Source organism: Anabrus simplex, chromosome 1 (assembly GCF_040414725.1).
Source record: "Anabrus simplex isolate iqAnaSimp1 chromosome 1, ASM4041472v1, whole genome shotgun sequence".
Taxonomy (NCBI): Eukaryota; Metazoa; Arthropoda; class Insecta; order Orthoptera; family Tettigoniidae; genus Anabrus; species Anabrus simplex.
The window spans coordinates 740,356,356-740,381,906 of NC_090265.1; the positions used below are offsets into that span (position 1 = coordinate 740,356,356).

General features: G+C 42.0%; 1 protein-coding gene across 2 annotated transcripts in view; it reads left to right on the top strand.

Annotated features, from left to right (window-relative positions):
* p130CAS (Serine_rich_CAS and FAT-like_CAS_C domain-containing protein p130CAS) overlaps nucleotides 1-25,551 on the top strand; it is a 202,600-nt gene that overhangs the window by 175,183 nt on the left and 1,866 nt on the right. For both annotated transcript variants that reach the window (XM_067146668.2, XM_067146669.2), the window contains exons 3-4: nucleotides 21,654-21,780; nucleotides 23,918-24,243. In XM_067146668.2, the coding sequence (XP_067002769.1) occupies nucleotides 21,654-21,780; nucleotides 23,918-24,243 (453 nt within the window). The remainder of the gene's footprint in view (nucleotides 1-21,653; nucleotides 21,781-23,917; nucleotides 24,244-25,551) is intronic.

Sequence of the window (25,551 nt, forward strand, 5' to 3'; positions counted from 1 at the left end):
TACAGCCTGCAATCGCACAGTCCGGCATTTTAACAGCACACACACGACATATACACTGGAATTCACTTCCCTTACGAACGATAAGCACAAGTTCACGACTTTCAAAACATTCGCAAACCTCGAAATTAATTAGATAATTAAAGAAACAATATACAGAACGCAGACGAATAACAATGCACCGAACTTCACTGCTTGAGTGAAATCACTGACACCAAAGAATTAGACTGATATGAGCGCGCCAAACAATGCGTAGTGTAATGGAGGGGACGGTCCAGTGACGTCACGACCGCGGCAGTCTACTGCACATCCGTCTCGTGACATCTACCGTCTTTCTTCGAGCTACCGTGGGGCAGTCGACAATAGGGTTCGAACCCAATATATCCTGAGTGAAAGCTGAGAGCTACGTGACCCGAACGCCAGTTCTTCTCACGCCTTTGGGGATCTTTATCCTGTGTATCCAGGTCCTTACTTACTTCTTTCTTATTCTGTTATTATTATTATTATTATTATTATTATTATTATTATTATTATTATTATTATTATTATTATTATTATTATTATTATTAATATCCATGCTGCTAAATAAAAATGACCAACCCGCTACTACACCGTGCTCGGCCGCTGTTCACTCGCAGCAACTACGCGCAGTGTTCTATGCTTCCCTTTCAAAACGAAAAAAAATCTGGTGTGGCCGTTACCATAGCAACCAGAGCTCCTTGCGTTTATGAGGTGCGCTGTCGTCTGACCGCAGTGCACTGTCTCATCGATCGAGACACCCCCTGATCTCGGACGGAGATGCCCACTCGTTTCCTGCATTTTGGGCAGCTCAAAGTTCAGAAGCTTGATTTTAATGCTAAAGAGTACCTCTAAAAAGGGCTTTGGTATGCAAATTGAAGAATGTTCGATGTGTTTATTTTGGAAACGAAGTTGCGATCAATGGCGTAGGATAAGTTGGACGAAAACTACTGTGTTTGCAAACCATAGAGAGGCTGTCAGGACAAGCATTCTTTCTGAATACATTAGACATGGTTAAGAAATTAAGGAGTGGTTTTATAGAAGGCAGTTCAGGTTTAGGAAAGGTTATTCAACTGAAGCTCAACTTGTAGGATTCCAGCAAGATATAGCAGATATCCTGGATTCAGGAGGTCAATTGGACTGTATAGCGATTGACCTGTCTAAGGCATTTGATAGGGTAGGTCATGGAGCCTACTGGCAAAAATGAGAGCTGTTGGACTAGACAAAAGAGAGACAACGGGTGGCTATATTTCTAGAAAATAATTAGAATAGGTGAAGCTTTATCTGATTCTGTAATCATTAAGAGGGGAATTGCTCAAGGCAGTATTATTGTACCTTTTTGTTTTCTTATATACGTATATAAATGGTATGCGTAGAGAACTGGAATCAGAGATAAGGCCTTTTGCAGATGATATTATACTGTATAGAGTAATAAATAAGTTACAAGATTGTGAGCAATTGCAAACAGAGGTCGACAATGTTGTGAGATGGACAGCAGGCAATGGTATGATGATAAACGGGGTTAAAAGTCAGGTTGTAAATTTTACTAATAGGAAAAGTCCTCTCATTTTTAATTACTGTGTTGATGGGGTGAAAATTCCTTATGGGGATCACTGTAAGAAACTAGGTGCTAATATAAGGAAATATCTACATTGGGCTAATCACATAAATGGGATTGTAAATAAATAAATGGTTATGAGAGTATTTAGGGGTCGTAGTAAGGATGTAAAGGAGAGGGCATATAAGTCTTTGGTAATACTCTAACTAGATTTATGGTTCCAGTGTGTGGAACCCTCATCAGAATTACTTGATTCGAGAATTGGAAAAATCCAAAGAAAAGCAGTTGGATTTGTTTTGCGTGATTTCGGGCAAAAGAGTAGCGTTACTAAAATGTATCAACATTTGGGCTGGAAAGACTTGGGAGAAAGAAGACGAGCTGCTCGACTAAGTGGTATGTTCCGAGCTGTCAGTGGAGAGACATTAGTTGACGAATAAGTCTGAGTGGTGGTTTTAAAAGTAGGGAGTGGTAAATCTAGAGAAGGCAGTATCGAGGGTTCACCTTTGTTTACATTGATGGCCTACTGAAGGGTATGAAATAGCACGGACCAATAAATAGTATCATGTACAAAGGAAGTCAGCTGTATTTTACATCGGTCTTATTCGAGGCCGACTTTACTGTATGGGAGTGAAAGTTGGGTGGAGTCAGGATATCGCATTTGTAAGTTGTAAGTTGAAATCACCGAGAATTGTCGCTGGCGCGTGCAGGTGAGGATAGTGGTAGGAAGGTACTGGGAACGAGGAGATAAAGGGTATGTTGCTAATAATGTAGATAGCAGTTGGTGGCTTGTAAATTACAGAGATGTTCATTGGGTGCATTAATTTACATTCCACGGGCTTTATTCGGCGATAAGGGTAGCGAGCCTCCCTCTTACTCAAGGGTCCCGTGTTCGAAGGTACGTGGACCTGTGGAGTGCCGTTAGGGGTGAGAGGTGACCTATTGTTCTAGCTCCGTCACCTATAGTTCGTAGAGCCGATCTCCCAATTGTAGAACGTCATAGGAAACTGATGACTGCCTCCTTGCTCGCCTCCTCACCACTCCACGGCTCCTACAGATTATTCTTTCATTAATTTTCGCGTCTTTTTATGGCCCTTCCCTTTCTTTTGCCTAGTATCGGCAGCCCTCATACCAAGCCACTACTTTCCAAATCGTACCCTTTCCCATCTTTCCGTCGCCGTGTGTTAATGTGACGTCAAACCAATAGCAAAAGGAAAAAACATCCGTTGGTTCACAGAAGTTCACATGTTGAACACTAGAATCTCTGATATGTGAGCAAGATATTGTGATTTAAATGCTTACTTTCATTTTTCTCCACGCTTCACCCAAATAGACTTCGTGCAATAAAACTAGTCGAATCCTCCTTGGTTGTAACGAGTGACGTCTTACGAACCCTGAGCATTATGCCACCGGACCGAACAGGTTTCGAAACCACCACCTACCGCTCTACTCGCTTCTGTACTCAGATTTGTATAAACATTTGGGGTGCAGCCTGCAATATATGCAACGCTCCGTACACAGCAGTAGAGTGGGCGCTGTTCGCGAAAGAAAGTGGCGTATGGATTTTGGTGCCGGGAGTGTCCGAGGACATGTTCGGCTCACCATGTGTAGGTCTTGATTTGACGCCCATAGGTGACCTTCGCATCATGATGAACAGGAAATGATGATGAAGGCGACACATACACCCAGCCCCCGTACCAACAGAAATAAGCAGTGTCGGTTAAAATTCCCGACCCTGCCGGAAATCGAACCGGAGACCCCTGTGACCAAACCATTTAGCCATGGTGCCGGACGCTGTTCACAAAATAAGTTAGCGAATAAAAATTCGGTCTTATCTGATCAAATACAGTACGTTCCGAAAGCCGCTGTACGTTTACACTGCAGATTATAGACTGTAAGTTCGAATAAAAGTAAGCCTTTTCTAGAATCTTACCGCAAGATATATTGTTCATTTTCACGTTATATTTAACTGCTATAGTTTACTCGTTCATTTTACTTTTTCATTTTCATTCTTTTCGTATTGATAAGGCGATAAATACACAGGAGATATTAGCTGAAAGACCTGTCCCCCTTCGTAGAAATGTTAAGACAGGTACAGTGTTCGCTGTGATAGTCCTTGTACTTCACATGGAGACTCACAGTCATTTCTTCGTGTTTAGAACACTGAAGTGATGTGTCGCAGCTCGCGATCATGGAGGCGTGAAGTAGAAACAATAAGCCAACGTTACGTCACAGATGGGTCCTTCTGACCCCGCCCTTCTCTTCCTGTGTGTGTGAGTCTCGCAGGTCTGCCTACTCTTTGTAAATGCTAGGTGTAATGAGGCCCTCAAATCAGTCGGAGGATAAGAAAGTGTAGGCGATGTGGGTGTGCGTGTTACACAGCTTAGACCCGGCCTGGAATCGAACGTAGTTCTCCGAGTTTCAGCCATGCGACCGGGTTGTAGGAACAAGCAATGGCAGACTCAGTTAGAGCATCATGCCGCGCTCTCTCTGGACGTCACAGACATCAAATTGTGGTGGCTTTGGAGTGAAAGTTGCGGGCGCTATAGAAGTGGAAGTAATTTCGTTAGTTCTGGCTGCTAACTTTGTTGACGATTCTGAACTAGAGCGCTTAATGTTCGAAAATTTCAGTTACAATATCAACAGTGACACTGATTATTGTGTGGAAACTGATTAAATTCAGGAAAAGAAGACCGTGAGCAATATAGGTAAGAACTACTCTTAAGCCTCCAATAATCTTGTTTTAAAAACAAGTTCTATCCTGATCATGCCATAATGCGTACAAAAAGGATTGCTATTTTCTTTAATTAAAAAATGTTTAATGATGCATTGATACATTGAACAATTATTTCCACACAGACCTAGATATCGTATCTCCTGCTGATTTCTTGGAAACTGGAGCAGCATAACTTATCGGTAATAAAATAAAAAACAACCTAGTTACAAACCTATATTAATGTTCAGCAGCTATAGTGAAGCAGATTATAGCAGACCTAAGTAGTATAGTTATGGTTGTATAGGAAATGTTCGACTATTGTCACTTACGTTATTATCAGGTAAACTGTGATCAGTTTCGTAAAAGAAAAAAAAGTGGCTTTCTCCGATATCTGGTTCATTATTAGAGTCACATTTGTTTACAGACTAAAGGATGTCGATGTGTTATTTCTTCAAACGTTAATGTGTATGTTGTGAAGCTGTTGATCCACGTGGCCTGTGAGCAGTCTGACATGTGTTATGCATAAAGTGCCGGCAGTGAGTTTTATTTTTTCATAATTATGTATGATTATAATGTTTTTGTTGCTTTTGCCACAATATCTAGAAAAATCTTTCAGCTATAACATGGATAAGATATATATATATATATATATATATATATATATATATATATATATATATATATATATATATATATATATATATATACAGACAGTATTTTCTGTTTTCCAGCAAAATAACTGCCGAACTTAACATATATCTTACTTTCATCACTTAAGTCGTCCGACTCGTTGGCTGAATGGTCAGCGTACTGGCTTCGGTTCAGAGCGTCCCGGGTTCGATTCCCGGCCGGGTCGGCGATTTTAACCTTAATTGGTTAATTCCAGTGGCTCGGGGGCTGGGTGTTTGTGCTGTCCCTAACATCCCTGTAACTCACACACCACACACAACACTATCCTCCACCACAATAACACACAGTTACCTAAACATGGCAGATTCCGCCCACCCTCATTGGAGGGTCTGCCTTGCAAGGGCTACACTCGGCTAGAAATAGCCACACGAAATTAAATTAAAATCACTTAAGTCTTGGAAAAGTTAATTTTCATTATCATACTCGCTAGGTCTCTTTTCTAGTGTGCCATTAAGTTGAAGAAGTTGTTGAAGATGTTAATAGGGAGGATACACTCGTATTGACGTCTTCATTCATGTACTGTAGTACATAATTTGCATCAACTTCTGGCTTCCGTGGTTTCTCATTTTCAGAACAGCAAAATGCTGGGGCTGTACGTTAATCAAGGCCACGGACGCTTCCTTCCCATTGCTAACCCTTTCCTATCCCATCGTCGCCGTAAGACCTATCAGTGTCAGTGCGACGTAAAGCAAAAAAAACAAAAACCCTTCTGGTCTTGACCAAAACGGCATTGCCAGCTTGTCCAGACCACCGCACCAGTGGCGCTATCTGGCAGTTATGGCCGTTCTTTGTTTCATATTTCCTATCTGTAAAGCCCTGCGCGGATATACAAAATAATATCCGCTTCGCTCCACATCCGCAAAATGGTTATCCGCGGATAATTAAATATTTAACTACAGTATATTACACCCAAGGCATGGAAATGGATAGATCTGTTAACATAATACAATAGGCCTGACACCTGGCACCAGAACCTTACAGTCGCATGTTTATCAGGGATTATCTCCTCCTTCCCTCCTTCCATTAATTGCGGCAGGAGCCAGTTAGGCTTAGGTCAGTTTTACGGCTTTATGGTTTCAAGGCTCTATATATCACCGTTCTCCCTCACTACTGTCATTGGTCACCTAACCACAAGCAAAAACAAGAATATACCTAAGTGAAAATCAATAAACGTCATTATTTAGAAATTATCAGCAAAATTATCCGCACTGGCGTACAGTTTGTATCTGTCAAGACATTAACTTTGCGGATATCCGCATCCGTGTCTGACCTCTTGGTCAAGTCTTGTTCTTTTCCGACCTCGACAGTACTAGGTTCGCGAGGCTTACGTGTCTTCCCTTTATTTTGACCATACCTTACTTTTCGTACGGTAGGGCTTTTTCCAGAGTTAATAGAGGGGAAAAATGGAAAGGGCCCGAGACTTCCAAAAGTGAAGAAAGACAAGGGCCACGAATGGCATGAAAATGAAAGACCTGATACCTTCGGGATCGGAAAAGAACGAGAGTTGACCAAGGGAGGTTAACAGCCCCTGGGGCCTCTTTTAGTCGCCTGTTACGACACACGGGGGATACCACCTGTAGCGAGAAGTGACACAGAAAGAAGTCTGAAAAGAACGTGTAGCCGTGACTTGCCGGCCGGCCGGCCGATCGATCTTCCTGGCGGTGGTTAAGCGCAAAGCAGATGGTTACCATGGCAACGGGCGTGTACCCGGGGGATGCATAATCCCTAGCATCCAGCGCTGCCAGGTCGCGCTCACAGGGTTGGGCTTCCAATGGCTAAACAGTATGCATCGACCTATTAATAAACAGTTGACTTGTCAGTTCCCCAGCAGTTGACAGAAATTAGACTACGTAGTGATAAGTAATAGTTTACGAAATTGTTTAGTCGTATAACGTGTGAAAACATGTCCAGGAGCTAGCTTTAGCTCAGCTAACAAGAGTCTCAGACATCCTGGAAACTAAATAATAATCCTATGGTTCCATCCGGGAGATAGTGGGTTCGAACCCCACTGTCGGCAGCCCTGAAGATGGTTTTGTGTGGTTTCCCATTTTCGCAGCAAGCGAATGCTGTACCTTAATTAAAGCCACGGCCGCTTCCTCCCCATCCCATCGTCACCACAAGAGCTATCTGTGTCGGCGTGACGCTAAACAAATTGTAATAGATAAATAATGGTATGGCGTCAGCTACCGTGATGCCATCTGGCTGCTCGACGTTCAGTTTTACACTACGCCTACTACATAGTAGAGTAAACCGAATGCTAGTTGTTACGACATGCACCTGCTCCCACAGGGAAGATGAAGAGTTCCAATAAATCGAAACAAATATATGAGAATGGCAAAGCTCATCAATTGTGAGAAGAAGGAACACGTCATAATAATATTATTATTTAATTTTCGTTTTGGCAGTCAATGGACCGCGTTTGAAACCTTGGCAGTATTTTTTAGCCTTCTCTGCTTTCACTCTCTGCCAGTACTATTTCATCCTTTCTCCTACTTCCTTCTTTTCATTTTCTGTATAGCACCTCCCTTTTCTCACTAGCGTTTCCCCACTCTCCTGGAAACCACGGAACGTTTTGACAAGTTGTCTAATTTTTTTTTTTTTTTTTTTTTTTTTGCTAGGGGCTTTACGTCGCACCGACACAGATAGGTCTTATGGCGACGATGGGATGGGAAAGGCCTAGGAGTTGGAAGGAAGCGGCCGTGGCCTTAATTAAGGTACAGCCCCCGCATTTGCCTGGTGTGAAAATGGGAAACCACGGAAAACCATTTTCAGGGCTGCCGATAGTGGGATTCGAACCTACTATCTCCCGGATGCAAGCTCACAGCCGCGCGCCTCAACGCGCACGGCCAACTCGCCCGGTGTCTAAATTATTATTATTATTATTATTATTATTATTATTATTATTATTATTATTATTAGCCGGTCCTGTGGTCCCACTGACTACTGTTTACGGTTTTCGGAGACACCGAGGTGCCACAATTTAGTCCCGCAGGAGATCCTTAACGTGCCAGTGAATCTACCGACACGAGACCGACGTATTTGAGCACCTTCAAATACCACCGGACTGAATGAGGTTGGGGTCAGAAGGCCAGCACCTCAACCGTCTGAGCCACTCAGTCCGGCGGTCCTGTAGTCTGTCTCTGGGTTCGGTTTCCGCCCTGTTCAAGAATATTAATTGTGCACTGAGGAGTAGGGCGTGGTTCACTTGATAGCCAATTCTCTCCAGCTGTTAGTTACAGGAAGAAAGTGCACAGTGAGAAGACGACGCTACTGAACTAGTGGCTGTCATGGTTACAACGGTAATGGCGTTAATTGCAGATAGACACAGTAGCCATGTTAAAAAGGGTTCCAATATCGAATCCCTCCCTCATTCCAGCTTGAACACCTCGGAGAATTTGCTGTCAGTAACTGGGTAAACAGAATGAGCAAAGCTCTAAAGGGGTTGCATCTCTTCCTATATTAGTAAAAGCTACTACTACTACTACTACTACTACTACTACTACTACTACTACTACTACTACTACTTCTATCTGCGCACTTTCGGTTTTCAGCTAAAGAAATTGCCAACGTGCTATGGTAGCTTCGAGTGCACCAGCGCCGTGACACTTCTGCATAAATTACTTTCCACTAGTACTCCCAACTATCTTTCTTCACAGTTTTCTTTCCTTTCGTGCTGTCGTGACCACAGTACAATATCTGGCTCTTGTCTGCGTCCAGATCATGTAATATGCGAACATTAGAGACAATACATCTCATCGCAAGTTTAAAGTGGCATGCCGCGAGCATTTACTGAGTAGACCCCGCTGACTTGGTCGATACTCGTTGAGTGAATGAAAGAATGAATGAGATGAATGAATGGATTACTGTAGTTACGTCATTTAAGTGTACTTTTTGTGTATTTTAAAATTAAGGGTTATATTATTATTATTATTTATTATTATTAGCATATTCTCCCAATAATGGAAGACGTTAAGCAAACAACTCAATCAAGCTTTCTTTGGGTTCTTCTTGTTCTTCCAATAGGCTTCCATTCTCTCTGAGAAGGCTTGTTTACGTTCTTCCGACCATTTCGGTCTGGACTGTTTTTGCTTTGGTTGCTCTGATATAACTTCCCACTTGTTGACTTTGTGTCTAAAGGTGTCTCTCTCTAAAATGTCTGTTGCACATATGTTTGAGTTTTTTAGGTCCTTTTGAAGTTCGTCCAGCCAAGGTGTTGAATTCTTAAGTGAGCTAACATAATTTAATATTAGTTTTGACAGTCGATTTTCTGGTAATCTTATGACGTGTCCAAAGAATTTCATTTGTCTTTTCTTAATGTCAATTTCAATGTTTGAAACTTTTTCTGTTGTTTTGATTGATTGTAGCCTGTAACCATCTTGGGTATATCTTGCTCCTAGGATTTTCCTGATGATCTTCCTCTCTTGATTTTTTATTTCTTCTAATTCTTGTTTACTGTTAAGTGACAATGTTTCACTCGCGTAAAGGACTGTTGGTTTTATGACTGTGTTGTAATGCCGAATTTTTGTCTGTCTTGACATGCATTTTTTGTTGTAGATGTCTTGAACTAACCCTAATGCCTTCTTGACTTTTTGGAGACGGTTTTGCTGTGAGATCTTCTCAAGGCCTGTCGGTTCGATGAATTCTCCGAGGTATTAAAAGTACGAGACCCGGTCGATTTTACCGTATTTTGTTCTCAGGCTCGTGATATCTGTCTTTGAACAGAAGAATTTGGTTTTCTCAAATGAAATCTGTAGTCCCACTTTTTCTGCAGATTCCTTAAGTATCTCAAGCTGCTTGATGGCAGTCTCCTCATCCTCTGTTAAAATCGCCAGATCGTCCGCAAATGCGAGGTATGGTACGTAGAGGTTGTTTTTGGGAAAGCCCAATCGGATCGGTTTCCAAGATTCACGTTTCTTGAGTTCCTTCTCCCATTCTTCCATCACCTTGTCTAGGACGACGTTGAACAGAATAGGAGAGAGTCCATCACCTTGTCTCACACCTGTTTGAATGTCGAAGGGTTCTGAAATTTCTCCCATAAATTTCACTTTAGATTTTGTGCCCGTTAGTGTTTGTTTTATGAGTTCTAGGGTTTTGGGATCTAGTCCTCTCTCTTCTAGAATTTGGAATAGTGAGGGTCTGTCTATCGAATCATATGCCTTTTTGAAATCTACAAATGTGCATACTGTAGGCTTTTGTCTGAGGGCTCGTAGTTTAAGTATGGTTTTGAGGTTGAAAATTTGTTCTGGGCATGACCTGTTTGGTCTGAATCCTGCTTGAAATTCTGATAATTTGGGTTCTAATTGTTGTTGTGTTCTATGCAAGAGACAGGCTGATAGTATTTTGTATGTGACTGATACAAGTGAGATTCCTTTGTAATTGTTTACGTCTAACTTGCTGCCTTTTTTATGTAGTGGATGGATTAGAGCAATCTTCCAGTCATCCGGTAGCTTTTCGGTTTGCCAAATGTTTTGGATTATTTGTGTAATTTCTCTGAGTGAATTTGGGCCTAAAATTTTCAGAAGTTCAGCTACAATTCCGTCTTCCCCTGATGCTTTGTTGTCTTTAAGTTTCTTGATATGTGAATAAATTTCTTCTTGAGTTGGTGGTGACGAATTTTCCGGTATGATTTCTGGCTGTACTTTCGGGAATCTCTTTTTGGGTTCTGGACAATTTAAAAGCTGTAAAAAATATGTAGCTAATTCTTGGCAGTTATCCTTATTTGTCAAGGCTAGTTTACCATCTTGCTTCCGAAAGCAAAGGTTCTGTGGGGAATATCCTTTAATTTGGTTCGCAAAGGTCTTGTAGAAATCGTGTGTGTTGTAATTTTTGAAGTTGTCTTTAATTGACTTCAGTTGGACATTGACGTATTTCCGTTTATTTTGTCTTAAAATCTTGGATACATGCTTGCGAACTTCGAAGAATTCCTTCTGTGTTTCTTCTGATTTGTTACAATTGTAGTTTTGAAATGCCTTTTTCCTTTCTTCTAGTGCGGTCTCACATTCTTGATTCCACTAAGGATGTTTTGGTTTCTTGTGAAGAGGGATTAGGTCCTTCGCCGTTTCGATGATTTTAGTCTGGAAATTCTCCCAGCTCTCTGCAGGTCGTTTTTCCCATTCTTCTGAAATTTTGGAGTCCTTTATTTTGTGTAGATCAAATTTTGGAATCACCGATGTTTTCCTGTTGAATTTTCCCTTGGGTGTGAATTTAATTTTGATTCTGCTTAAATAATGATCCGAATCGATGTTAGCACCTCTGCGCACTTGCACATCAAGAATTTCCTTTTGGTAATCATATCATATTGCCACATGATCAATCTGAAATTCTCCTAAATGATGGATGGGTGATCGCCAAGTTTTTTGCTTTTTGGGATTCTTCCGGAGTGATGTTGACATAATTTTGAGGTTATTTTGTTGGCATAACTCAATGAGGCGTGTACCATTTTTATTGGTGAATCTGTGGGCTGGATAGTCTCCCACTGTCCTCCTGTATTTGTATTCCCTGCCAAGCTGTGCATTGAAATCACTGAGTAGAATTTTCACATCATTTTTAGGGATTTTGGCCATTTCTGTTTCAAGTTCTTCCCAGAATAGCTTTCTGTTTTTTCAGGCTCCTTTTTATTGTCTCCATTTGTTGGTGCATGCACATTAATAAAGGTGTATTTTTTGTTTGTATGCCTGATTCTTAAGGTCATAAGCCTATTGTTGATGGGTTTCACCTCTATTACTGAATCCAAAACTTTTTTGTCTACACAGAAGGCCATTCCTAACAATGCTGCTCCTTTACCAATTTTCTTCTTTGTTCCACTTTTGAAGATCCTGTAATTATTGTAAGCCATCGTTTCTGAATCGGTGAAGCGTGTTTCTTGTAGGGCCAGAATTTGGATTTTCTGCTTTGTAAGTTCTGTTGTGAGATTGTGCAGTTTTCCTGTTTGAATCAGTGTCTGAATGTTGAATGTGCCAATGAAAGTGTGAGTCTTCCGTGGAAGTTTATCAGAGCACTCCGACTTGCTCTCTCGTATTCGCCCAAGCTCCCCAGAATCCGAATGCTTGGTTGCCACTTTAGAGTGGGTGGATTGTCCACCTGGGGTAATTTTGTCTTTACTTGTACGAGTCATGTCTGCTTGTAAGCAATCTTCTAGCTTTCGCTAGTGGTGTAGAACCAGGGATTGTTAGTTCCTGGAGCATATTTACAGCCGCACCTCTGGTGATCAGACGCTGACCACTTGCCGCTTGCTACCAGTCAGACGCGAAGTGGATTTGATTCGGTTCTTCCGCTCTCTCTGCCATTGGGATATGTCCTCTTCTGCCGTCGAGGCCGTTGACCATTTCTCTGTTTACCTCAGTTGATCCGCGGGTGCTTATTTGGCTAAGCCTTATTCACACCTGTCCTGCATATCTACAGGAGTTTCCCCTATCAGCCATATGGGACGCGCCGTGTCGGGGTTGAGGGCCCCCACCCCAGTGTCTTACGCAGGGTTATGCCTAGCTCCTACTCATTTCAGAACCAGACCCCCACGTAAGCTGACCGGGCACGGTTATTATTATTATTATTATTATTATTATTATTATTATTATTATTATTATTATTATTATTATTATTATTGTTACCGTGTTTTGGTGGTAGTCATGCATGAAAGAAGGTGCTGGGTGGTGAATAGGTCTCAAGCTACTAAAGTGAAATTAATTTTAAAATTTAACAAGGTTATATTTTCTTTGCAAAATTAGGTAACAACAAATAGAAGAGGTACTTAGTAGCCGAAACACGATCGAAAAAAATACATTTACATAGGTACCCCATTTGGGGCTTCAAAAGTCAGAAACATAATTCTTGGGCAATCAGCTCAGTTTTACCCCAAACACAATTTTAACAGAGGGGCAGAAAACCCCATTCATACCTAGGAGCCCTTGCTCCACATTACACTGAAAAGCCTCCTCGAGGCATACAACATACAATTTTCAAAAGAGCCACTCGCTCTCAAATTTAAGCCTCTCCCAGGCCACACCAAACTCCACCTTTAAGCTGTCCTCAAAGGACATATACACAGGGGTAAAATACCCAACCTACTGAGGTCTATTAAATGACAAGAAGGTTAATACATGACCTCTAAAATACAATTTGAGGGGAGGCGAACTTGCACTCCCAATACACTTTGTTTAAGACCTACTTGGCCTTAGGCCGTTAGCGCAAGGGCTAATCCCATACTACAGAGGTGACTTAAGAAAATAACAATTTACATTACATAACGGAAGAATTGGTTGAGAAAATAAGTTCACCTCAAGACAATGTGAGTGGGAGCTCGAGAGGGTTAGCACTCTCTATCCCAGTATGTAGCTTTACAAGAGAATGGATGAAAAGAGAAGTTACATTTTAGGAAAAGGTTACATAGTGGAACGCTTAGAACCCGCCCCGAAAGTTAAACTGCTGAGCTAGCAAAGAAAGAATTTATTAATCGGCCATTACCTTGTTGTTGACCGCTGCCGAGGAAAGAGGCGCTTCCCGCCTCCTGCTAAGTACTTAATACACTGAAAGATGGAACAGAAGTGGCGCAGAGACCCAAAAATTAGCAGTTTATATCCTCTCGTGGAAGGTTCTAGGCGTTAGGGGAAAGAAAACACCCTCCCACAAACTCTTTATTGGGTAGGACCCCGCAACAGATTCAAGTTGGGGGAAGATACCCCAGATTGGTCAGAAATTAATAGAAGAAATTCGGGATTGGATACATTCATAACAAGGGGAAGAAAGGGGTAAATATTGCCAACTTAAACAATGACAGAAAGAAATTTAACAAAGAACAAACTCTTGAAATTAAATTTTCTCCAAAAAAATAGTTCTTTGACTCCGCACTAGATTGCACTATTGTAGATCTTCAGTAGTGTCCTCTAGAAGAGAAAGTTCACACTTCTTACTTCAAGTGAAACAAAACCACATAAAAAATGACACAGTTCAAAAACTCAAAATTTTCCACGTGGTGACATCTTCTGAGAAAGTAGAGAATTAATAGCGTAGATAAAGTTCAGACTTCCTCCAGCAGAGGAGTTTCAACTGGCGCACATTTTAAATTAGCGGAGTGGAGGTGTACCGCCCGGTACAGACCTCCCCCCCCCCCCCAAAAGTTCCTTCCGGGGTGACACATGAAATGGTTTGCAAACATGGTCCAAGTTTTGATGTAGATATGGAGATTAATTGCCAAAAAAATTTATAAGATTTTCATGATTTGGTTTGTTTCAGTTTCAAAATTTTGTTGTTGCAGGAGAAGTATAGTCTTTAAGTTTGTAGAAGTAGAATTCTGAAGATAAACTTTTAATACTTAAAAGTGATGAAGAATTTTGCAATGTCCACCAACTATTGCTTGTTGGTTTCCCAAGTGTAGTCATTACTTATAGTAACTGTTCATGTAGTTGAGGTTAATGAAGTTGGATGGCCAGACCGGCCGTTGCAGCTTGCGTCCAACGGAGGCCGCTCGGACCCCTCAAGTACCCTGAGATACCGCTCGCCCGCACTATGAGGGGAGCAGAGGTGTTGAAGCACGCCGCGCCCGCGGTGAACATATACAGGCTGCGGGCAAGTAGCAGGTCGTGTGCCGCACATCAGCCTTGGCCGGGAGGAGAGCTCCGGCTCGCCGTGCACATGTCGTCCTCGCTGGGGCCGAGGGGGCCCGTCCTCGAACCCAGCCGCGGCACAGCGCCGCGCGGCTGCGGGGGCACTGAAACATAAAGCTAGGCGGCAGAATTGTGTTGGACCATCATCTTTTTTGAGGGCACAGGCATTATGGAGAGGTTGAGGGGCCAGCGGCGTGTAGATATCCATGGCATTTAATATTATGAAGCCACAGTGTGTATTGGAGCAGCAGACGGGAGCGTGGTAATGGCCGTGGCAAGGACAGGATGGCAGTTTAACAGTCGGGGGAGGTTTACAAGAAATGCTTACATATAAAACAAAATATTATAGAAGGAGCAGAATGCCTTAAGTGTGGAACTCAAAAAAAAATATAACCATCATATTCCTATCAAATTATATGAAGCAAGTTAACACAAAATTTACACCGGTTTCACCTGGGACAGGTGAACCCTAAATATCCTCTCGGTGGCTGGATTACTTACTAACAATGTAACCGGGGTGAGAAAATCGAGAATGATGCATGGCCCATGAAATCTGGGGGCAAGCTTGCCCGCGGGAACAAAATTTTTGACCATAACCTGGTCACCTACCTTCAAAGGGGTGGGTCTCCGTCCACGATCATACCTTTCCCTAACCTTTTCATGAGACACTTTAAGATTGGCTTTAGCCTTCTTCCAAAGATCTTTAATGTTATCCGGATCTATTGTCTCGGGTAGAATGTCATTCAGAGACCAGAGGTTAGAGAGCGGCGAGTTGGGAACAAACTTGAACATCAAAGAAGCTGGAGTAAACTTGTGAGATTCATGAACCGCCGAATTCAAAGCAAAAGCTATCCAATGCAGGGACGTGTCCCACCTGGAATGATCTTCATGATGATAGGCAATAAGTGCGGACCTGAGATTACGGTTAACCCGTTCAGCCAGGGATGGTTGAGGGTAATAAGCAGAAGTAGTTACATGAGAGATGGACAAGTCAAAACAGAATTTACGAAAAAGATTAGATGTAAAAGCCTTAGCATTATCAGATACAACATATTGGCACGGACCAAAAGAAGCAAAAATAGAATTTAAGCAAGTAATTGTAGACTGAGCGGTAGCCAGCTTAGTCGGAAATAACCACGAAAATCTTGTAAAACCATCTACGCATACAAAGATGAACTTGTTGGCATTACCCTTTGACTGGGGGAAGGGTCCTACATAATCGATATACAGGCGTTCCATGGGGCGCGACGCTTGATGCGAAGACAAAAGGCCTACCTTGGTGGACATGGTGGGTTTACTGAGCAAACAAGATTTACAAGCTTTTACAAGTTCACGAATTTCGCCGTCCATACCTTTCCAGATGAACATTTCACGAATCTTTTCACGGGTTTTAAAGATTCCAAGATGCCCTCCTAATGGGGTCTCATGATAATACTTGAAGATCATAGGTACAAGAACCGCTGGAACAACAACTTTCATCAACTTATCATGCCTCGAAGGGCAACATAGAACACCATTCCTCAGAACATAAGGGACAGCATGTTCCCCAGAAGAAAGGGTTTCCATTATCGGAGCCAGCGTCGGATCTTCACGTTGGTATTTCTCAATATCCCTAAAAAGCATGGGAGCATCTGTTAAGATGGCATTAACACCAGATAGTATGGACTCGGAAGGTGATGAACTGTCGACCGGTTCGTGGGTCTCGACGTCGTTATGAAACATACGGCTGAGTCCATCAGCAACAACATTTTCGGTACCTCTGATATGTCTTACATCAAACTGGAAGGCGGAAATACGAATAGCCCAGCGGGCTATACGACCAGTACGACGCGGCCTACCTAAGACCCAGCTTAAGGCTTGATTATCTGTCTCCAGGTCGAATTTGACATGTTCCAGATAGAGACGGAACTTTTCTAAGGCAAATAAGACTGCCAACCCTTCGAGCTCATAGATGGAATACTTGGCTTCTTGAGCCGATAGAGCCCTAGATGCATAGGCGATGGGTCGCCTCCCTAGTTCAGTCTCTTGAAGAAGGACTGCAGCTACAGCTGACGATGACGCGTCCGTTTGGACGATGAATTTCTTTGAGAAATCAGGCATAGCAAGGACAGGGGCATTACAGGGAGCTAATTTCAGATCTTCAAAAGCGGCTTGTTGAGAAGGTCCCCACTCGAATTTGATGCCTTTCCTACGAAGAAGGTTTAAGGGCGCCGCTCTATTAGCAAAGTTAGGAATGAACTTTCTGAAGAAATTCACCATACCAATGAACCTGGCGATACCTTTAATGTCCTTGGGAGGTTTAAAATCACGGATGGCCTGTGTTCTAGAATGATCGACTGCTACACCATCGGGTGACACAATATGCCCTAGGAATGACATAGAGGGCTTAGCAAAGGCAACCTTGGACAACTTAACAGTTAACCCAGCCTTACGAAGGCGATCGAGAACTTCTCGCAGATGATCTAGATGTTCTTCAAAAGTCTCTGAAAATACGACGACATCATCCAAGTAGTGATATAAGTACTCAAATTTGATGTCGGAGAAGACCCTATCTAGTAGCCTAGTGAGTACAGCTGCTCCGGTGGGGAGCCTGAAAGGCACGCGGTTGTATTCGTATAAATTCCAGTCCGTGGCAAACGCTGTAAGGTGTTTAGACTCTTCGGCAAGGGGAATTTGATTATAGGCCTGATTCAAGTCCAAGATAGTGAAGAACTTGGCCTTACGAAACCATGAAAAACAAGAATGAAGGTCAGGAAGGGGCACAGATTGCAACACCACCTTCCGATTGAGAGCCCTGTAATCAATGACAGGCCTGAAGCCTCCTTGGGGTTTCGGGACTAGAAACATAGGCGATGAATACGCCGACTTAGAGGGCCTAATAATACCATCCTTCAACATCTGATCGATAATTTCTTTCAGAGCCTTCATTTTAGGTGGAGATAGCCTATAAGGTGGAAAACGGACAGGAATCGAATCCGTGACCTCAATTTTGTATTCAATAAGGTCAGTAACACCAAGAGTATCAGAGAACACCTCGGGAAACGACTGACACAGTTTGCGAATACTATCAGCCTGCTCCTCAGGTAGATGTCTAAGGTCTAACAACATCTCATCCTGGGTAGGCGAAATAGAAGAACATGACACAGAATTACACTTTAATAGTGGTATTTTACAACTAGAAGCAAATTTGAATGTGCACGACCTAGACTGGAGATCGAGCACAAGACCAGTGTGAGAAATAAAGTCAGCTCCCAATATAATGGGGCAAGACAATTGCTTGGCCACAAACAATTTAATTTTCCATGTAAACTTAAAAATACGAATCTTGACCAGTAAGGAACCTAGAATTTCTAATGGAGATGAATTAGCCGAAACGTATTGAATACGAGAAGAGACATAGTCAGGAAGTTTACAAACCGATTTCAATTTAGAATACCATTCAGCCGAAATAATCGAACAAACACTGCCTGAATCTAAGAGAGCTGTTATAGGCTCGTTATTTAACTCAATCTTAAGAAAAGGAACAGGTGCGGGGGTATCCGCCGCAATCCTAAGACATTCTTTAGGGCATTCAAAAGATGAATTTGAAGGCTGATCGTCCTCTGCATTTACAACCTGTTTACTAGGGGCTGGGTCTCGGGAAGATGGATTAGTCGACTCAGCCGAAGCCACTAGTCACTTTTTATTATTGGCATAGCTGGAATTTGCACCAGAAGTTGAGCAGGAGGGGGTGCTATTTGAGTTTGGGCAATTCTTGGCGATATGTGAGAAGGCCCCACACTTAAAACAGCCTTGTGATGACCCGGCTCCATTCCTTGTCCCACTTGACTTGATCAGTGGACACTTGTCGCGCAGATGGTCAGGCGACCCGCAAGCATAACATTTACGGGGATTGACTGGTCGGCGAGGTGGAGCCCGAGTGTTACTAAAGGAAGGCGGGGGTTCTTTCGCGACACGCAAAGAATCGGCGTATCTAACTCCTTCCGCTGAGACGGCCAATGCTTCAAGTTCCGAGAAAGTTTGCGGGCACGCCGCGAAACACAAATATGACCTATAGGGAGGTGAAATTCCCTCTACAATAGCCTGTACAATCTGATCTTCAGGAAAATGAAGGGCAAACACCCTAGTATAAAACTTAATGTCCTGTATGAAATCAGCCAAGTTTTCATCCAAGCGCTGTACACGATAATAGTACTTCTGAATAAGGGAGGACCTGGCCCTAGCAGGGATGAAGTTAGCTAGCAAGTGGGCATGGAAATCCTCAATAGATGATTGCTCGGCAATGGCTCTTACGATTTTATCAGAGAGAATACCAATAGCATACGGATAGATAATTTGCAAAATTTGACATGGAGACAGAGAAAACACCAGGGCATGATCCTGAAATTCCACTAGAAATCTTAAAAATGAAATTACATCACTGGTGGTATTAACAGAAAACTTAGAAATACCTCTGAGCAACATTGCCAATGGATGAGGCAAGCTGCTAAACCCGGGTGACATAGTAGGTAAAGGCTTCAATGGCAAAGAAGTTAATTCAGAACGGATGTTACTCAATGATGCGCGACGTTCAGATTCGTTGTCCAGTGGGGCAGGGATAGTTTGAGCAGCAACGGTTACCCTATTAACTTCTCCCTTGGGAGGCGCTTCCTCACTACCAGTATTCACTATGGTGAGTTGATCAGATTTGGGAGGAACTTCCCCAGTTAACAATTGAGTGACCTTACTAGATAATTCGGAAATATTTTCCAGGAGCGTACTAGCTTCCTTCCTCTGAACGTCATTCAGTTTTAGAGACAACAGATCGTTAACCCTATTCGAAAAATGATATAGCCTGCCTTGCACACGCTTAATTTGATTAGGAGACGGATCATTTTCATCAAAAAAACTAACTACAGAAGCTAGCCCAGTAACGTTCTCCGTGATCGTGGAAAGAGAATCGTCAATTTCTTTCTCTCCCAAATTGGGGATGGAAATGGGCAAATCAAGGGACTCTCTAAGCTTGTTAGTGTCTACTGCAACCGTGCCTCCAGATTGCACATTTCTGATAGTTAATTCATAGATCAACTCCTCCTTGCGCAAGTAGTTAAGAAGGAGAACATCGCGAGGGCCGGGCATGATGACCGAACAATTTTGAAAAGTCAAAAAAAATTCCAGCAACTGAGAAAATGGTTAGAGTTCAGATCTAAACAATGTCTAGCCGTCAAAAGGGGCTAAATTGAGACCCATTCAACCACGCTCTGCTACCACTTGTTACCGTGTTTTGGTGGTAGTCATGCATGAAAGAAGGTGCTGGGTGGTGAATAGGTCTCAAGCTACTAAAGTGAAATTAATTTTAAAATTTAACAAGGTTATATTTTCTTTGCAAAATTAGGTAACAACAAATAGAACAGGTACTTAGTAGCCGAAACACGATTGAAAAAATACATTTACATAGGTACCCCATTTGGGGCTTCAAAAGTCAGAAACATAATTCTTGGGCAATCAGCTCAGTTTTACCCCAAACACAATTTTAACAGAGGGGCAGAAAACCCCATTCATACCTAGGAGCCCTTGCTCCACATTACACTGAAAAGCCTCCTCGAGGCATACAACATACAATTTTCAAAAGAGCCACTCGCTCTCAAATTTAAGCCTCTCCCAGGCCACACCAAAACTCCACCTTTAAGCTGTCCTCAAAGGACATATACACAGGGGTAAAATACCCAACCTACTGAGGTCTATTAAATGACAAGAAGGTTAATACATGACCTCTAAAATACAATTTGAGGGGAGGCGAACTTGCACTCCCAATACACTTTGTTTAAGACCTACTTGGCCTTAGGCCGTTAGCGCAAGGGCTAATCCCATACTACAGAGGTGACTTAAGAAAATAACAATTTACATTACATAACGGAAGAATTGGTTGAGAAAATAAGTTCACCTCAAGACAATGTGAGTGGGAGCTCGAGAGGGTTAGCACTCTCTATCCCAGTATGTAGCTTTACAAGAGAATGGATGAAAAGAGAAGTTACATTTTAGGAAAAGGTTACATAGTGGAACGCTTAGAACCCGCCCCGAAAGTTAAACTGCTGAGCTAGCAAAGAAAGAATTTATTAATCGGCCATTACCTTGTTGTTGACCGCTGCCGAGGAAAGAGGCGCTTCCCGCCTCCTGCTAAGTACTTAATACACTGAAAGATGGAACAGAAGTGGCGCAGAGACCCAAAAATTAGCAGTTTATATCCTCTCGTGGAAGGTTCTAGGCGTTAGGGGAAAGAAAACACCCTCCCACAAACTCTTTATTGGGTAGGACCCCGCAACAGATTCAAGTTGGGGGAAGATACCCCAGATTGGTCAGAAATTAATAGAAGAAATTCGGGATTGGATACATTCATAACAAGGGGAAGAAAGGGGTAAATATTGCCAACTTAAACAATGACAGAAAGAAATTTAACAAAGAACAAACTCTTGAAATTAAATTTTCTCCAAAAAAAATAGTTCTTTGACTCCGCACTAGATTGCACTATTGTAGATCTTCAGTAGTGTCCTCTAGAAGAGAAAGTTCACACTTCTTACTTCAAGTGAAACAAAACCACATAAAAAATGACACAGTTCAAAAACTCAAAATTTTCCACGTGGTGACATCTTCTGAGAAAGTAGAGAATTAATAGCGTAGATAAAGTTCAGACTTCCTCCAGCAGAGAAGTTTCAACTGGCGCACATTTTAAATTAGCGGAGTGGAGGTGTACCGCCCGGTACAATTATTATTATTATTATTATTATTATTGCTATTAATAGTGTTTGTCTTATCTGTATTTGTAATTATAGGTTATATATACTCTTCTAGTGGTTAAGTGTAAGAGAGGGTCTTGAGCCCTAACTTCGCCACCAATAAAGGCATTATCTAATCTGTCTGTCTATATAACGTGTATTTCTGTGTTTTCATGCAACGCGTTTTATTGTTTTTCATCGCATCAGAACAAGACTCCACAGGTCTGTTCGTTTGATGAATACCTAACATTCTACAAGCAGTGTATTGTTAATTCTGTGCGCAGACACGCAGTCTGGTCTGATCCTGTGCTGGTCTTCTTTGACAGGTGCTGACTCCACAGAAAGTGGGCGACGTTTACCTCTACGATCTGCCGCCTACGAGAACGCCGCCTTTACAGGGACGGTACGATGTCCCGCCTACATCCCACAGCGTCGCAGCCGACACTAACCAAGGTATGTTATATCTCTAACGTTAGAGCACAACTACTTCACCATCATTAATTTAAAAAAAATAATGTGTATGTGTACTTAATTTCATAATTTGAGAATAACCATCCAGGTAAAACAGGTGTAGTTGATGGAAAATTGAACTCGACGGACTAAGAAATGGGTAATTTTGTCCCTGCTTAATTATATTATTATTTTTATTATTGTGGTGTTATAGAAGAATGCTGAAGGTGAGATTGCATGATCGAATCACGAATGAAGAGATACTGAATCGAATTGGTGAGAAGAGATCGATGTGATTAAATTTGACGAGAAGAAGAAACAGAATGATAGGACACATTTAAGACACCTAGGACTTGTTAAGTTGCTTTTCTTGAGTGAACTGTAAACGGTAAGAATGGTAGGGTAGACCAAGGTACCAATGTGACAAGCAGATTAGAGCAGATTTAGGATGTAGTATTTACATACAAATGGACTGATGAGGCAAACAATATTATTATTGTCTGTCTGTTTGGTCATCAGCCCAGAGGCTGGTTGGATCCTCAGATAGCACCACCAAAGGTTATGCGGTTATAAGGAAACCCCAAAAACCAATGGCAGCACCAAAATGAGGCGTACTAGGCAAGATGAGGAGTGAGATAGTTTGTCATTGCTTTCCTCACTGGGTCAGAAAGTACTATTGCAGCACGACTGACCCTATGAGCAGCACCTTTCATAACACTCAAATGCACTAGTCATGCTCTGAATGCCATTACTCAGCACTACCCATACCCCAGCAACTTCCATATTGTCACAGCCATGGATGTTGACTAGGACTTCGGTGGAAGCTACACTTTACTCTGGCCTGTGCCAAGAGATGGATGCAAAAGTACTGTATCCATCACGAAATGACAGCAGGCAGCATATTATTATTATTATTATTATTATTATTATTATTATTATTATTATTATTATTATTATTATTATTATTATTATTATTATTATTATTATTATTATCATTAAAAATCCACGGCCTGTTTCCAGTCATTCGACCGGGTTAGGGATGGGATGAATGAAGCCCTTATCTAGCGGTGAGGGTAGAAATTGTGCCCGCTGCCGAAACCTGTCGCACTCCTCTGGGGCAATGATTATGATTAATAAATGAAAGATGAAATATATTGGAGAGTGTTGCTAGAATGAAAGATGACAGAGAAAACCGGAGTACTTGGAGAAAAACCTGCCCCGCCTCCGCTTTGTCCAGCACAACTCTCACATGGAGTGACCGGGATTTGAACCACGGAACCCAGCGGTGAGAAGCCGGCGCGCTGCCACCTAAGCCACAGAGGCTGTTTATTATTATTATTATTATTATTATTATTATTATTATTATTATTATTATTATTATTATTATTATTATTATTATTTTACGGGTGATGCTATACTACTGTATTGAGTGAAAAAGTAAGTTCGAGGGTTGTGAGTGACTGCAAAAAGGACCTCGACACATTTGTGAGATGGACAGCAGACAATGTTATGATGGTATGAAAGTCAGGTTGTGTAAGTTTTAGCGAGAGAAAGAGCCCTCTCAGTTTTGATTATTGTATTGATAGGGTGAAAGTTAGTACTATACCTCACGTGAACCTCTGTAATTACCTAGATGTTAATATAAGGAAACATCTTCATAGGATAATAACGTTAGCGGGATTGTATATAAAGATCTGTAGATCTTTCCATATGGTTAGGAAGGTAATTAGGAGCTGTAGTAAGGATATAAAGGTGAGTGTGGTTCCAGTGTACGAGACCCTCACCAGGATTACTTGACTTTAGAAATGGAAAATATCCAAAGGAAGGCAGTACGATTTGTTCTAAGTGATTTCCGGGAAAAGAATGGTGTTACGAAAATGTTGCATCTTTGGGCAGGGAAGGAGACGAACAGCTCGACTAAGCGGTATGTTCCGAGCTGTCAGTGAAGAGATGACATGGTATAGACGAATGAGGTTCAATGAAGCTTTTAAAAGTAAACTAGGGAAGATAATTTTGAAATTCAGGAGGACAAATTGGGGAATAAGAGTTAGGGATTGGAATAATTTACGAAACTCAATGTGTCCGATTTCTTTGAAATGATTTAAGAAAAGCAGTTGATTGATTGTTATTGTTTGTCCAGGACGCTACCAGGTGCCGCCGTCGAGAGGCGCCCCGGAGATTGAGGCTCCCGAGCCCTACGACGTCCCTCCTCGTGCTACGCCAGTGCCCGCGAGCTACGACACGCCGCGGTCTTGTTGGCGCTCGTCCCCCGCCCCGAGGAGAGACTCCGCTGACAGCTACGACGTCCCACGTCCTCTTCTGCAGCAACAGCAACAGCTGACTCCGAGCAGCTCGGCCAGCTCGCTGACTGCCGACTCCATGTCGAGCTCGAACCGCTCCAGCCTCGCCCTGGCGCCCGAGTACGACATCCCTAAACCGCGAGGACCGCAGCTCAACTTACAGCAGGTACACACAGGCAGCATCAGCCATCCTGCCAGGCGCAACTCTGCAACCTTCAACATGGTTTTCTATAGTTTCCAATTTTCGCACCAGCCAAATGCTGGGACTGTACCTTAGAAACCACCACATATGGTACACAACCCAATGAAGTTGTATGGAATGGCACACACAGACTGCTATGCTAACGTAAGCAATGTCAAGCTAAATTTTACACATCGCCAAGGAGGCAGTTTTCATAGCTGTAGCTGACTTCGCACATGCGCACAACACATTGTTCTGTCCGGCGTCCATCAGATGGTCGTTGTTTGTAAATTACCTCAATACAACAGATATTTTATTGGTTAATTGTGTATGTGCTTATTAATTATTACGGGAGGCAGACCAAAGGATAAAGTACTGATTGAAGAGTTACAAAAATATACTTATCTGTCAAATTATTAAAGATATACAACCATGAAAGACAACTGTTAACATCAAATCAATGAAACTTTGGAAATTGATTGTACATATCATTTATTGCTTTCACTTACATTTTTACCCTACATTCTATCATTTGGCTAGTTCATATTCATTTAAAAAAATATCATCCTCTGTAATAGAGAGAAGTTCCTGAAGCTCTTCCTGATTTAGAAGAAAGTGATAATTTCCATGCAATGTTTGAATCAAACGATGGAATTCACCATGAATTATTCTCCCTCCAATTTTACGCATTCAGAATCTTCTCTTTTGTTCCGTTTCTTACTCTTTCTTCATCCTCCACCACAATGGCCAATAAAAACATCCTCTTCAATTAATCCGCCATTTTAAACGTCTTCCTAGCATAGTTAACTTAGCTTTTTATTCGTGACATAGCACAACATAGCTTCGCATTGCTTAACGTAGCTTTCTCTTTGTGAGGCTCTCTTCCCCCTCCTACACCTTTCCTATACCATCGTCGACATAAAACATGTGTGTGTTAGGGAGACTGAAACGAATACTCCAAATCCATTTCCTTGTTTAATTTGCATTTGTGACTCCCATAACTCTTCGTTGGGTGTAACTTTGTTCAAGAGCCGGTTCACAAACATCTGAACTTGGTGGCTGATGGAATTGTTGACCTCATCATTTGTGAATTTGTCGGTATTTCTGTAAAATTGAACAATACTTTAATTAAGTCGGATAACAAAATTATTCCAATATAAATGGAATTTTACGCAAGTTATAAAATCACCATCTTGCGATCTGTAATTGTTCCGCCACAAGGTTTATCGTGTATGTTTATCGGCATTGCTGTAACAATATTCACAAAATAATATTTCATTTGTTAGTTACCAA